Here is a 16,792-nt window from a genome sequence, read left to right as displayed (position 1 = left end):
TAACTTCAAGGTGTTGACAAGTCCACTTGTAGGAGCCGAACTGCATAAAGCTTTTATGTTTTTAGAGTGACTTTGAACCTTCTATAGTTAGCGACCAAGTCTCGGATCCGTAGGTACTCTGCAAATGGACCGATGATGCCGAATCACGTTTTATAAATTCCCTAATATTAAATGCCTCAGGCTGGTGTCGCTCGACGCTACGCCTTTGCTGGTAGTGTGGTAACTAGCCACGGCCGAAGCCTCTCACCAGAAAAAATACTTATGGTAGAGGCACAAGCTTATATCTTCATAAAATGGAGTATATCTGGCTTATGTAGCCAGCCATTAGTATTCTGTGAGTCGGCCATATATCACTGTCATAAGCCGATGTTTTAGATTACATTTGCATAGTAAGCCAGGTATTGTTTACCTTAGGGGTCAATAAACTCTTGCGTAACTGGACTGGTAACGGTATATCCGGATAACACCTGCAATCCTTGCGCCTACGCCGTTATATTTCTTGTATCTAGTTGTATCCTTAGGATTTACGATTATTCTTGGTAAAATTTCTATTAAAGACATAATTTTCACGAAATTAAATTCTTCTTAAATAAAAATAGTGTGTCATTAATTTGAAACAGTTAACAAATTATAAAGTTGTAAATGGTCAAGTATTGAAATTAGTGAAGCTTAGCTTAACCTAAGTATTTTTTAATAGCTTTAACAACGGTAACTATAAAGTGATGTTGAGTCAACTATTATTGTTCCGATACTTAGTTGTTTCAGTCAATGGTCTCATAGCGAAAAGCTTCGACCAACACCTTAAGAAGCTTTCGCTTAACTGTTGGATCAAGAGTCGGATAAAAGGCAGTGATTTTTGAGACGGCGCGTATTGTGAGAAGGTTCCTCACTCTGGAGCCCTGACCACCGTTTAAAAAAAAGGAGAAATAAATTAATGAGAAAGTTAATAAACACATAAAGATATGAAACTGTCGTTAATCTCTCGCCATTATAATTATTTCAGTTGAACTACGAGTATGCGTAGTACAAGTTAGGTATGTAGTGGGATATTTTTCATAAAATTTAATTGCATTAAAGTTTAGGTTAAGGTTCATAAAATTTAATTGCATTATGGAGTAACAGGGAAAAAATATAGTTGAATCCAGGTCTTGCTCACACAGAAATTGTCATTTATGGATAGGTGATAACTTCATTTTGCTCTCATTGTTATTAGACATCCTGATAAAGATAACCCACAGAACCCTTTTCTACAAAAAAACCACTACTAAATTGCTCGTGAGTTATTATAAAAAAATGCTCCATTCGAATCGTCGATAAGGGTATGTGGATTTATTGGGATCTTGTACTAAAAGGAAGTAGGTACCCATAAAAAGAAGTCACTACTTGTCGCTTTCATCCCGCAACCTGATTCTCCACACAAAGTACACTTTACTACGACTGATCTGCTTTGCTTTGAGAGAAATCAATTCGCAGCTTTTTCTGTATGTGGCACTTTTGTGAAAGCCGTGAATAGTGAATACGGAGCAGGTAGGAAAGTACAAACACTTACGTATTGGAAATACAACTGTTGGATTTTATATGACACTGTTCACTCAACTTCCTCGTTGGTTCAGTGGTCTAGGTATTGCAATTGCTGGATTGCAAACAGTAGAGATGAATATTATAGTTGCAAACTTATACCGGAAACATTTCTAATAAGGATTTCTAGTGAGTATATTATTAATCGTCAGTGCAGTGAATAAAAAATAATATTTATAATTTTTTAAATTTTTCATAGTGTTTACTAAATATATATATTTTTTTAATCTTCTATCATGAATAATTTTTTTTAAAGAATATTTGCTGTATCTCTTAAATGTGACCAATATTCCCATTACCCTCCAACTAGTCGGGAAAGACTGTACCTATTAGGAGTGGGTACGACAATAGACCAACGGGGCGGGGATCGAACCACCACCCCTCAATGATGAGACAGACCTACCGCTCTTACCGTTGAGTTATTGAGGCTCTCAAATGTCAAATAATATTATTTATAAAACAATGTCCGCTTCGTCTGTCTGTCTTTCCGCGGAATACTCAAAACTGCTAAACGTATGACAATTTGTTTTGTTTTTAATTAATAACTGTTTTAATCTATTTTAATTTAATTTCGTAAAATTGTAGAACATATGTAAGGATGTAAGGGGTTTCCTCTTAATAACATTTTATTAAAGCAAACCAAACAGCTTTGGTATGTAATAAAGCCGTATTAGAACCAATTAGGGGTAAAGTTTCCCAAGACAGTTTTGTCTTGGTTTAAAGTTTTTCATAATATAATAATTAAATTACTACTATTAAGAATGATTCTACAAATACTAGCTTACTGCAAACGATTCGTTAAATAGTCGGGCTGAACGTTCATAGGTATTGGAGCACTGAATAATCCTATGCTTCAAAGTTTGGTCGCCGTAAAGTTATATAGATATAATATATTACGAGCCGTGATAGCCCAGTGGATATGACCTCTGCCTCCGATTCCGGAGGGTGTGGGTTCGAATCCGATCTGTGGCATGCACCTCCAACTTTTCAGTTGTGTGCATTTGAAGTCAACATGAAGTGAATTTTTAAATATCATATCGTGAACACACAAGGTTTCACCTGAAAACCAGCGCCACAGCTCGCTGTGGCATCGTGCTGAGGTGGACACCTTTTTTGATTTTCGTATGTTCTGTTTGTTTATTTTATTTTATTACTTGTGTGTGGACAAATAAATATATTCTATTCTATTCTATATCACATGTCTCAAAAGGTGAAGGAAAGAACATCGTGAGAAAACCTGCATACCAGAGAATTTTCTTAATTCTGTGCGTGTGTGAAGTCTGCCAATCCGACTTAGAGATCATAACTAAGTAGTCGATGTTCTTATGACACGTATAAAGCGGTTTTGTTCGTCATTCTATAAACACACTGCAAAGATATGGAATGCCCCACTAGCTGCTATTTTCTTCATGGGCAGGCTCGTAGATCATAAAAGCCTCAAAAATATAAAAACCTACAGTCACACCACTCTTCCACCAATGCAACAATAATGTCAACAAGGTTTGGGAGGAAAATTACGTTAAACGCGAAAAACACTTGAGAAGGCAATGTTTACGGTTTGCAAGTGTTCTAAATGCAAATTATATTGCTTGAGATGATACTTATTGGGTTAATAAAGATTGCCTGCGGATCGTGCCTCAAATACGTGCCTCGGAGCGGTTCACACAATATCCTGCAAGGGATATTAATAAACGTTTTTTAAGTTAGAGATCTCGTTCTGGACAACTAGTCCATAATGAGAAAACATTTTCGTGATATTAAACAGTTTTATTTATTAATTTAATCATAAACTATCATTGGGGAATCGTACCTGTGAAATGTGTCTAAACAAGTAGACATTAAATAATTAAAAAATATAGTTCGCTCTTATATTATCGGTATGCGAACGGTTATATAAGCGGTATTTTCGTCTCTAAATTAAACTTAAATAGCTTCAACATGAAATACAAAGAAACTGCTATCAGACAATTATTAACAATAACAAGAGATCGTTTCTAATCAACAATCAAGACATAAAAAGGCGTCAATTTTCTTTTCAAATCGATAAATGGCGATAAGTGGCAGAATCGGTTATCGATTGATTAAGGCATGAGTAGCATTTTAAATCAAAATTTAGTTTTAGTCTGCGTATTTTTGAAGAATCTTTACCATAGATTTTTAAATTACCAATATGCCCATTTACCTCTAACTAGTCGGACAATACTGTATTATAAAGATTGCCTGGGCTATTGTCGTACGGGTGGGGGTGAGTCACGACATCTCGCTAATGAGTCCAGCTCTTTTACCGTTTAGCTATTTAGGATTAATTATAAATCGCATGGCTACTCAGACCAATTATAGAAGGACCTGTATCGCATTCATAGTCACGAACAAAATTGTCTGTCATTTTCTGAGGAAAACGAGCATAGATTTGGTAAAACTAGAAGTTTTTGGCAGTTTTTTACACAATTCAATTACACAAAGAGGTATTTTTACGGAGTTCATTAACCGACGAACACGATTACAACTATTTAACATCGATTCTATAGAGACAGTTTTTATAATCGCATTAGATCGTTGATCATATACTTTGACAGAAAAATAATGTCTAGCGAGGCAGGTCCTGTACAATAATTGGTCTGAGCATGGCTAAGCGCATGCGGACATTGTAATAAGTGGTAACTAAATGCCAGCGTTTAAAACCTCCATACAAACTAGGACACTTATGACATTATTATTACAAAATTGTCAAGAAAGAAAATTTTGTAATAGTGCCTTAATTTCTTTCCGATCATTATTTTTGGATTTTTCTCTGTTTGAATGTAAACATAGAAATTAAATATGTACTTTTTACTTTTTTTAGGGCTCTTAACTTCAAAAGAAAATTCAAAATCACTTGCTTGACTGTCTGTCTGTATGTCACAGACTATTTCCTCGGTAACTACTTGATTGAGTTGAAATTTGGTCGACGTATGTAAATCGGTGACCTGAAGACCTGTATCGTAAGTAGGTAAGTAAATGAAATTTAAACATGGGGCCACATTGGGGGGAAATTATTTGGTTTATTAATTTTATTAATTTGGTTTGCATTTTATATCGTGATACATAAAATCCTAGATACATAAATGCCCAGAATTCCTCTAAGCATTTACGTGGCAAAAGTTGCGTACAAGCAATGTATAATACCTGACAGACTATCATTTTGTTTGTAACTAATGAAATAAGTAAAATTAATAAGTGTACTAAACAGTAACGACGCTTATTACTCGTACTAAAGAGTACCACTCAGCTAGAAATTAGCTAGTACTAGGGTTGCCAACATTTCAAACTTCTTTACTTTAAAAATATTTACCGTATTTTATAAGCGACAAAATATACATTAAATATTATTATTATTATATTTATAAATATAGTGGAATGCCGTTAGGTTTATACCTCGGAATCCAAGGCCAGTCAATAAATCATTTATACAAATTTTGGAAATGTAATTTTAATAGAGTATAGAAAAATGTAAAAAAAAATTGATGCGCTCTTAATTTCTTTTTATTATTATATACGATTAATATTGTTTTTTTGAAGTTTTTTTTCATTTATAGATGAACCATTTTATTCATGAAAATATAGTATTTTTAAGTAATAATATATTTTTTCAACAGTATGAAAAAACAACAGTATGTAAAGTATGCAAAGCCGAAATATAGTACAATACTAATTATTATGGTACGGTTGACAACCCTAGCTATAAAAACGTTTGTTTCTGTTAAGCGACTTACTAACTTTACTTATTTCTTGATTTGTAACTTACTTGACATTGTTGCGCATGTTATAGTTCGTGGTGATATACTCTGGGTCCCCACTGCAAAAGAAAAAAAAAGTGTTATTAATACAAGGCTTTTTGAACTTAGTCTTTGGTCTCCAACTTAGACTTAGTGCATCCGAATTTTCGAAGTTCGAAATCGTTATGGCGATGGAGCGAGCTATGCTTGGAGTTTCTCTGCGTGATCGAATCAGGAATGAGGAGGTCCGCAGACGAACCAAAGTCACTGACATAGCTCAGCGAGTCGCGAAGCTGAAGTGGCAATGGGCGGGTCACATAGTTCGAAGAGCCGATGGACGTTCGGGTCCCAAGGTGCTAGAATGGCGACCCCCACCGGAAAGCGCAGTTTTGGGCGACCCCCCGCTAGGTGGACCGAGGATATCAAGCGGGTTGCAGGGAGCCGCTGGATGCTGGCGGCTCAAGATCGTTGTGCTTGGAGGTCCATGCAAGAGGCCTTTGTCCAGCAGTGGACGTCTCTCAGCTGATAAGGTATACCACCTCTAACTTTTATATCACGTGTCATAAACGGTGAAGGAAAAACATCGTGAGGTAACCTACAGAATTTACAAGTAGATTGACATTTTTTGTTGTGACTTGTAAGTGTTAAGGACAGTAACGAATTCACTGGGCAGTGTCGCATAAAAACTAGGTTCAAGTTTGTATCGTGTAATATCCAGCCATTTAAATTCAAAACAATGGACGCAATCGCTTTCGGTCTCTTGGCCTACTTGCAGTTGCGAATATTGAATGAATTAGCCAAATGAATTGTACTTTTACATTGACCTTATGACTCAGTGTACCTACGTAGGTATACGCTGATTTTAATGGTAATGTTATTCTGAATTTGGTTGTACGAGTAGGTATAAGATATTAGAGGTCGAGATTACCTTGAAATATTTGGTTTGAAAGAGTAGTAACCAAGTAGAAATAACATTTGTAACTATAGTGATCTCAATGCTTAGTACTAACTAAATTAGACTACATGTATCTGAAAGTAATGCTAGATTCGAATTCCATCTCGGCCCGGGGCTATTTATTTTCTAAATAGCACTCATAGAATAAACAATGATCCAGAATGAGTCATTACAAGCAACAAAATTCCTTGAAATTCGCATATAGAAACTTTTTTCATAATTTGTATTTTAAGATTTAACACCAACAACAATTACGTAAATTAATATAATAATCAATATTTACCAATAAAAATACTCCATCTTATTTCTTTAGTTTAAGTGAACAGTTTTTAAAATATTTAAAAACATAAGACTGACTTGAATAATATTAAAATTACTGATGCGACGCTTCGTGTCGTACAGAATCGAGAATGTATTCTTTTTTGAATTCTGTATTTGAAACGGCTATGACACCGTCGTGTTCCGTGCACTATATCTGCCTTTTATTCTGAGATAGCACTAAGCATGTTCTGGTAGGCTTCGACTGTGTCTAGTTACTTGTATATACGGTCAAAGACGTCGTAAAGCGATATAGTATTTACCATTCCGGTACTACGCACCGCTTCCTTTTCAAGTTAGCATACTACCATCTAAGACTGGGTGAGATCTCACTCAAGCCGTAACTTCTCATTAAACCGATCAAACATAGCTTCAAGATTATGCCTCAGGCACGGAACCGCTCCGATTGCCACTTCTATTTGTTGCAAGCGTTGGCAAGCATCGTTTATTAACCTCAAAACAATGCCTTGAACTTTAGATATTTGCTTGCACGGTCCGTCTCATACATTAATTGTTTTCAACGCTCATAGAACCGCTATTCTCTTTAAGGGCAAAAAACAGAGGTGATTCTTAATTAGACGCGCATTAGGTTTATTATTAGGGATTATTTAGTGCCTCTATTTATTTCTGAAATGGCGACCCCGCACTAGTAAGCGCAGTGTTGGTCGACCCCCACTTCGTGGACTGACGACATCAAGCGAGTCGCAGGGATTCGCTGTTGCACTGTTCGAAGTCTTCTTGTTTTATGTTATGACAGCCATGATAGCCCAGTGGATATGACCTCTGCCTCCGTTTTGGAGGGTGTGGGTTCGAATCCGGTCCGGGGCATGTACGTCCACATTTTCAGTTGTTTGCATTTTCCAAACGGTGAAGGAAAAACATCGTGATGAAATCTTCATACCAGAAAATTTTCTTAATTCTCTCTGCGTATAAGAAGTCTGTCAATCCGCATTGCACCTGCATGGTGGACTATTGGCCTAACCCCCCTCACTATGAGAGAAGACTCGAGCTCAGCAGTGAGCTGAATATGGGTGGATAATGATGGGAATTTACCTTGCAAAGTCCCACGGATTAACCGCGATTGTGGTTCTATTAACATATTTTTAGAAAAGTAATTAAATCTACGTGATTAGGATCTTAAGCGTCACATTAAATACATAATTGGCATTTCAAGGAAAATCTTTAATGACTTTAGTGTCAGCTATAGTGCTGGCACCAGATAACCACAATCACCTACGTCATGACAACGTAAATATTAAATTGATTGTTTGTTTACGTTCGATGTCGAATTAGCGACTGAGTGCGATCTCACTTGCAGTGTAACAACTGGTTTCAATAACCTTTCTATCTGTAATCTATTCATAATTTTATTGAAACATGTATATCTATAAATAATATCAATTGGACGTCTACTGCTGGACACAGCACATGTGTTTGTAAGGACTCCAAATCACCACTATAGAGATTTTTCTTCTCCATAAATATGAGTGTCCATAGTCTCGCTAAAACTCTATCAGGGGTGTAGGAACCGCCGTATCAGCCGTATTAATGATACGGGGCCCCTAGACTGCGGGAACCCCTTATGTGTGAAAGCTAAAATTAGTAAAATGGAATCCAGTCCATTTCTTTGGTTTGAAGAACCTTGTATTCCAGTATATTCATAGGTTCTTTAAACATTTTTCTTTTTTTAAGAAATTTTTACCCTTCGTATTGGACCTCCCACTGGTCCGATTAAAATGTATTGACCCTAAAAAATTCCAACAACTATTTAGCTGTTAGTACATACCGATATCTTTGTATGAGAGTTAGTGCAATTTTAGTATTCATATTTTAAACTAGTTGACGCCTCGCGGTTTCACCCGCATAGTTCACGTTACTGTGAGAAAACATGGTTAAAATATAGCCTGTGCCACTCACAAATAACGTTAAAATTATTGTAGAAGAATTTTTAAAATCGGTTCAAAGAGGTCCAAAAATTTACCTTCTACAAGCTCACAACTTTACCTTCAAAAAATTACCTTCGAAAGATTTACGACGTTATCAAAAATGGCTTTCAGAATAAAGGGAACAGTAACAAAATGAATAATATGAAACTTTTTTTAAGGACCTTATACCTGACCAACTTTATAGTTGCGTGCATTTGCAGGTAGTGACCTCTTGCCAGGTCAAAGCTGATCCTTTCGCGCGGATTTTTGAACCCGGGACTTTTTTAAATAAAATTATGTAAGACTTATTTTAATTATGAGATGCCAGTTTTTTATCATTCATCATCATAAGCCTTTTGTAGGACTTTTAATCCCTGCGACTCGCTTGATGTCAGTCCACCTGGTGGGGGGTCGACCAACACTGCCCTTTCTAGTGCGAAGTCGCTATTCCAGCACTTTGGACCCCAACGTCCATCGGCTCTTCGAACTAAGTGCCCCGCCCGCCCATTGCTCCAGCTTCGCGAGTCACTGAGATATGTCGATGGCTTCTTCTGAGGATCTCCTCAGTGCGTGATCGAATCAGAAATATAAGTAAAAAGTATATCTATACTCCGCGCATAGCTTGGTTCATCGCGCTGTGTGACTCTGAGCCTTCGACTGTTCCTGACTGACCTTCCACTGTTAAAGTCTATGCGTTTGAGGATTCGACACTCGGCGGGTGAATGGTCCCTTGGGATGCCCCTATAACGTCTATGAATTCTATTTTTAAACTCTGTGCGTTTGAGGATTGGACACTCAGCGGGTGAATGGACTGCTAGGGGTGCCCCTACAACGTCTATTAAACTCTATGCGTTTGAGGATTCGACACCCAGCGAGTGAATGATACCCTGGGGGTGCCCCTACGTCGTTATGAATTCCATTGTTAAACTGTATTCATTTGAGGATTAGACACTCAGAGGGTGAATGGACCCCTGGGGGTGCCTACAACATCTATGAATTCCACTGTAGACTGCATCGTTACTTAACATCAGGTGAGATCGCGTGTCAAGGACAGTTGACTCTTGATCCCATATGATGATAAGTGACGACGGCAGAGTTCGTCGGGGTTTATAATGGACAAACAGTTCCACGATTGGCACTGTGACACATATGTCTAATCGCATGATCTCCGGTAATGAACAGTTTCCTACTTTGCCGCGGTTACAGTTTCTGTTGAACATCATAAATGTGAATTTATACCTGTAAGTGTCTGTTATATCAAAGGTGTACCTGTTCATGTACGGGTAAAGTTGCTACTGCAATTTAAATTGTGCTCTCGGCAATGTTGATTTATCTGTTGAAATCATATCCCATATAACTGAACTAATTAAGAGTAACCTACTCCAAACTCGTAATAATAATGCTCAAACTTATATACCTCTTCGTAATAGTTGGAAGTGCATGTCCCTGACCCGATTCGAACCTACGCCGTCCGAATCGAAGGCAGAGGTCATATCCACTGGCCTATAGAATCTTTTCAGTTATGTGCATTTAAAGAAATTAAATATCACGTGTCTCAAACGGTGAAGGAAAAAAAATCGTGAGGAAACCTACATACATGAAAATTTTCTTAATTGTCTATGTGTGTGAAGTCTGCCTATCAAATTGGCCAGCGTGGTGGACTAATGCCTAAACCCCCTCTCATGCTGAATAGTGAGCCGAATATGGGTTGTAATGATGATAGTCATTCAAGTAAGCCCGCTTCTATCTTAGACTCCATCATCACTTAACATCAGATGTGATCGCAGTAAAGGGACATAAAATTTAAAAAAAAATACTTGAAAGGACAACGAACCTTAAAAAAACAATCTTTAAGGAATAGCTATCCAGGAATTCCATAAAATGAAGTTGAATATCCTGCGTTGCATGCCTATAAAATAATTAACTGCGTATAGGTACTTTGAATGCATAGGTGAGTATCTGTTTGCATAGTTATTTATAAACGGGTCAAAGCGACCGGTGGATCTCTCTGAACGGCTGCTTTCTATCGTAATTGCTATTCATTATCGATAATAATTATTCAGCTTCGCAGTGTATAGGATGCGTTTAGCTAAAAAGACGTATCTATATTATTGATGTTTACTTGGCATCAATAATATAGATACGTCTTTATACGGCTCACTGCTGAGCTCGAGTCTCCTCTCAGAATGAGAGGGGTTAGGCCAATAGTCCACCACGCTGGCCTAATGCGGATTGGCACACTTCACACACACAGAGAATTAAGAAATTCTTTTACGTTACGTTACGTTTCCTCACGATGTTTTCCTTCACCGTTTGAGACACGTGATATTTAATTTCCTAAAATGCACACAACTGAAAAGTTGGAGGTGCATGCCCCGTACCGGATTCGAACCCACACCCTCCGAGATCGGAGGTAGAGGTCATGTCCACTGGGCTATCACGACTGATGGACAGATTTTGCATAAACTAAACTAAATTAATTAATTAATGAAAAGGCGCCCTTTTGATAGTTCTCCTGGTATAGCAGATATTTATAGGTGACTGTAATCACTTAACACGGAATTTACAATCATTTGCCAAGGAAAGCTATATTATCAGTAAGTTACATAGGCTACATTTAATATCCACGGCAACGGGAACAAAAACCGCGGAGCGTCTGCTGTTTAAATATATTGACTGGGGTTTTTTTTTGAGTAAGAATACATTATGGAACTTAAGCTCACTTATTCTTATAACTATACAGGGTTAAATAAATAAATAAATAAATAAATAAATAAATATACTTAAACAATACACATCACTATCTAGCCCCAAAGTAAGCATACAGAGTAGCTTGTGTTATGGGTGCTAAGATAGTTGATATTATAATATTAATATACAATTATATACTACATATAAATACTTATATAATGTATAAATACACACAGACACTGGAAAACACCCATGCTCATCACACAAATATTTTCCAGCTGTGGGAATCGAATTTGTGGGAATTAGAGTTCTAAGTGTAAGCACCAGTGGCGTAGCGTGCCTTGGAGGGGCCCAGTATCAAAATTAGTTGGGGGGTCCTATAGACGAGCGGTAAATCTCGAAAAGTCTCCCAAAAAAATTCTAATTCCCCATTCTAAATAAAAACTATATCTTGACTCTCGAACCCTAAAAAAAACACTATATCTTGTGTATTATATTGTTGCAATAAACATTTTGGTACTTATTTTACATAGTAATAGGGTTGGGGTTGTAGTAGGGGCACAGAATACATTGTATGTACAAGGCAGGGGTAAGGTTTAGATTTTGTTAGTTTTTTTCGAGAAGCACTAGACTAAGTCTATTGTGTACATTTTACTAATTTTTGCTTTCACACGTAAGGGGTCCCTGCAGTCCGGGGGCCCCGTATCATTGATAAAAAAGTTTCACCTGATAATATGAGAAGACCGCATAGCTGTTCAAAACAGATAGTACTGAACAGTACTTTTCAGGTCTGATATTATGTTGGCAACACATTGCATACCAATATTATAGGAATATAGGATTTAATACCATTACCTCCGTCAACTAGTACTGTTATAAAACTGCAGCAGGGGTGTCTACGATACTATAGTCTGGCAAGTTTGTTGATAATACTTCATGATATGCGGGCGTCAGGGGGAAAAACTGCGTGGGTGTGAAATTACATAATAGGGATGATGCCAGTTTTTTAAATTGTATATAAATTAAGAGATTGCTAATAGTAAAGCAATTTTGTAAAAGGAACAGGGTATGTGCGATCACTACTTTCGGAGCTACAGGGATTTAAAGGGTCAGATTTGCGGCGTTGCCACGCATCCCTGAAAAACGCCTCATACAAAATGACACGAACTAATGACGTCGTAGGCAACGTAATAATCGTTAGATTTGTATGTGCATTCAAACAAAATTACTAATATCTTTGTTATTGTGCGTTTATGTTTATAGTTCATTTATTAAAAAATGTCACATTTAATGTAAGGAAGCTAAAACTGTATGAATTTTCTTCTAATTACATTAAAAGATTTTTAATAGATTTTGAAATTTTATAATCTAATTTATTTTGCAAATATCCAGACAATCTTTGCTTTTTATGTATAAATTAGTTAACATTGACCTTATGTACTCGAATGTATCATAAAAATCAACATATTCAAACCTAGTCATCATCCCCATTTAGAGTTGTTTGTTTGTAATTTACTTACATTTTTCATTACATATTATGTTTTTTCAAAAAATCGGTTATCCATAAAGTCGGTTTACTAACGGTAGTTGAACGTGAAAACGTCTTAAGAAAACACTGATGAAATATTTGCATTTTCCAAAAGAAAATGATCGTTTTTCTAAAATACTCTTTAATAATCTTCATAGAACAGAATATACTTTATTTCTTGTAAAAAAAGTTGGCAACCCTAGAGCGAGGGAATGACGAGTGACGTCATCTTTTTTCGAGTGTACAGCCGGCTCCATCGAATTATATAAGTTGTCACGTCAATCATCATCATCATCATATCAGCCGATGGACGTCCACTGCAGAACATAGGCCTTTTGTAAGGACTTCCAAACATCACGATACTGAGCCACCTGCATCCAGCGAATCCCTGCGACTCGCTTGATGTCGTCAGTCCACCTGGTGGGGGGTCGGCCAACATTGCGCTTACTAGTGCGGGGTCGCCATTCCATCACGTCAATATAATTCGAATATCAACGGTTGGTTTGTGTGAGTTCTACTACACAGTTAGTACGCCACATTGTAACTTAACCTATCGTTCGTAGCACCCGTGCGCTAATGAAGCAAATCAATGACATGTGAAACATAATATTCAGGTTGTTAAGAGATAATGGGGATGATGACTAGGTTTGAATATATTGATTTCGGGTAAATAAGGTCAATGTTAACCAATTTATACATAATAACCAAAGATTGACTGGATATTTGCAAAATAAATAAGATTATAAAATTTCTAAATGCACTATAAATGTTTTATCGTAATTAGATGAAAATTCACACAGTTTTAGCTTCCTTACATTAAATGTGACATTTTTTAATAAATTAACTATAAACATAAACGCAGAAATAACAAAGATATTAGTAATTTTGTTTGAACGCACATACAAATCAAACGATCATTAATTGCCTACGACGTCATAAGTTCGTACCATTTTGTATGGGGCGTTTTTCAGGGATCCGCGGCAGCGCAAATTTGCCTCTGTAGCTCCGAAAGTAATGATCGCAGATACCCTGTTACTTTTACAAAATTGCTTTACTATTAGCGTACTCTTAGACATCGAATGGCTGTGAAAAAATATTAATAAATATGCAAATAATAAAGTACTTATAGTGTTAATGATGATATAAACGACAAAATTGCTTGGAAATTAAATGTATTACATGACAGGCTACTTTACTTATACACTTATTGTTAAATTTTGATAAACTAAAAAAGGAAAATCCTGGCTGAATTTGTTGTGGGTTCTTCTCGGACCAAGGCGCGTTTGGAACCCTCGTAACTTTAATTTTTATGACCATTATCTTAAATATATAAACTGACATTTCGAAAGTGCTTGTAAACTAAGCCTAATTGAAATGATAATGATTTGATTTTATATGATTAATACTAAATCACAAATCTAACTAAATAATTCAAAATAAACGGACACTCGTGATTTTTTAACGTATAAATTATCCTTAAAAAACAAACTCACATCGATCGATATCTTTCGCGTGGAATTGGTTTTTTTCCTATAAACATGTATTACCATATTGAGAAAAAATTTATTATTGGTCATCAGTTCTTATGCAAAAAGATAAATATATAAACTTAAATTTTAATAATAGCTGTGTTTTGATCTATACAGACGAATATCATAGCATTCCATGGATACACCGTGCGGGTGTCTGGTCCATTGCGTGGTAGAAAGAAAAACTCCGAGCAGAGTCCTGGACTTGTGACTACAGGATGTAGGGCTAAGGAATTCCTTGACGATCGATCAACACTCCCCGTTCTCTGCTCGTGTTGTTCTCCCTGCCTAGCCAAATTTGGTAAGATCCTATTAGAGCAGCTTTGGATACTCGTTCTAATATAGAACTAGCTGCACTTCTAGAGGGGCCAAGGTCTTTAAGCAATAGTATAGAAATAAAAATATTTTGTAAAAACTATTAAAATTTCAAGATTTGACTTCCTCTAGGTTTAGGTTCTATACTCGTAAATGCGAAAGGACGTACAAAGATGAAATTTGGCAGAGAAGTAGTTTATAGTTAATAAACGTTATGAACGGATTTTGCAAGAGGGCTGGATTAAGGAGGTCGGAAGAAGTCACGGGCGGTCGCTAGTCAATAAAAGTACATACAAATATAAATATCGAAATTACAGGTACACAAACACAAATTATTCGTTCTGTAGAAATTTAATTGAGGCGATTATAGCGTTAGCGTTATGTATAATTACTGGTATAACTGCACTGCACGTATTTTGCATGTACTTGTATGTTTTGCGTGCATTCGTAATGATTCGAGCGAGATAGGCATTTGGTATTAATGATGACGGCGAACGGTGCCGTTACGGTCGAATTCTTCAGTTGTCGTGATTTGTAATTATGCAGGATATATCTATTATAGTGTTTGTTGTGTATACGGGTCGGCCTTGATTGAGTTTGACCTTATTACGTCTCAGCTGTTGTGCATCGCTTAGCACGCATATATAATGGTGTTTTTTACAGATTTGATGTCTTTATCAGGCTTCTATCTCGTGCAGGCTTTGCAACTGCTCTTCACCTTAACCTTCTTTGCTGCCCCCCTCCCTCCCTCCCTCCCCCAGATGAGCGGTCGATCTATGGGGCTTCGTACTAAATTTTAATATATTCAAAGATTTAATTGGGAAATACGTATTACTATATAGTATACAGTTATGCAAAAGAGCACTGCATAATCGGGAGGTTCGGATTAGGTCAATTGACAAGCCGAGTGTTTTCAGGTACAAAATACGTAATGGTCATAGTTCAGTTCAACGTTCCAGATTGAATAAAACAGTAATTTATTATGTTTACAAGGGCTAAGGGCTTAGTTATTGCTTGTATTAACAAGGTCGCTGCGGTACTGATTTTTCTGTACTTTAGCCTGACGACTTAAACGAGGTTTATCTCTCTTAACTCTTGAAGACGCTAAAATCCTTTTTTGCTGGTACGAGGTCAATTGACCTCGTGCCGCACGTGTTAAAGCATGATATGAAATAACCAATGGCTCTCTGTGAATCGATTTGTAATGCATGAAAGGCTTGTTTGATTTTGATACTTAGTTGCATTTACACAAGCAATGGTTGTATGAATACACGTGTAAACCTATACGTTTCACGCTTGGGAATTTGAACACATTTTATTGATTAGTTTCTACTTTGTGACTGTCAACGTAATTGTGGATCTGTGAATAGATTTATTTGTATTTTTTTAATAGTAGTTTTTCTACAACTTCTTATGGGAGGGTAAACCGCTTCGTAACGTAACGCGTTACGGCGCCACTCTGTCTGGCTTCCCTTTCTCTCACGCATACGGTAGGATTAAGTTTCACTTCAGTCGAGCGTCCCGGGACGTCATGATATTCTCTATCGTTTAAATGTTTTGTACAATGCGACCTAATTAACGTAAAATATCAAAATGTCAGGCGGTCATAGGGCTCCCGCACACGGGCCACCAGCCACAACCTCAAAACGCCGGTACCGGCATATTTCCTGTAGTTTTCATACATTTTACATGGACTCGCCGCACACGGTTGACGCCGGTGGTCGCCACACGCTACAATCATCGCTGCTCGTTTCTTGTGGCTCGCACCGGCCACTAAACGCTGACACAACTTTTTGTGTCCACCGCCACACGCCACTCGCGCGCTTATGTTATCCGTCCGATCTTAACCTTCGCTAGTTTAGTGTTTGCTCACCGTCCCAAAACGACCCTTAAGCCACTCCAAACATTGCAAAACCGGTTTCTGCGACAAATCACGGGCGCACCGTGGTTTGTACGCAATAACGACCTCCATAGAGACTTAGATTTACCTTCAATACCTAGTTACATGAAACAGCTCTCTCGAAACTATTTCGACAGAGCTGCCATCCATCCCAACCAACTAGTGGTTGAGGCCTGCTACTACACTCCCAACCTTAACGCTAACTTCAAGCAGAGGCGTCCCAAGAACGTCCTTTACGATCCAGACGATGACATGACGACCGACAATGCTTCCCGGGTAACACAATCACAAGCAACAC

The 16,792-nt window shown here is 37.2% G+C and overlaps 1 protein-coding gene across 2 annotated transcripts in view; it reads right to left on the bottom strand.

Annotated features, from left to right (window-relative positions):
- Window positions 1–16,792, bottom strand: part of LOC112047825 (neprilysin-2) — a 95,663-nt gene that overhangs the window by 51,453 nt on the left and 27,418 nt on the right. For both annotated transcript variants that reach the window (XM_024085084.2, XM_024085085.2), the window contains exon 2: window positions 5,363–5,413. In XM_024085084.2, the coding sequence (XP_023940852.1) occupies window positions 5,363–5,413 (51 nt within the window). The remainder of the gene's footprint in view (window positions 1–5,362; window positions 5,414–16,792) is intronic.

The sequence above is a fragment of the Bicyclus anynana genome, chromosome Z, assembly GCF_947172395.1.
Source record: "Bicyclus anynana chromosome Z, ilBicAnyn1.1, whole genome shotgun sequence".
Classification (NCBI taxonomy): Eukaryota; Metazoa; Arthropoda; class Insecta; order Lepidoptera; family Nymphalidae; genus Bicyclus; species Bicyclus anynana.
Note: the sequence above shows the minus strand (reverse complement) of the source record. Positions and strands in the feature narration are given on the sequence as shown.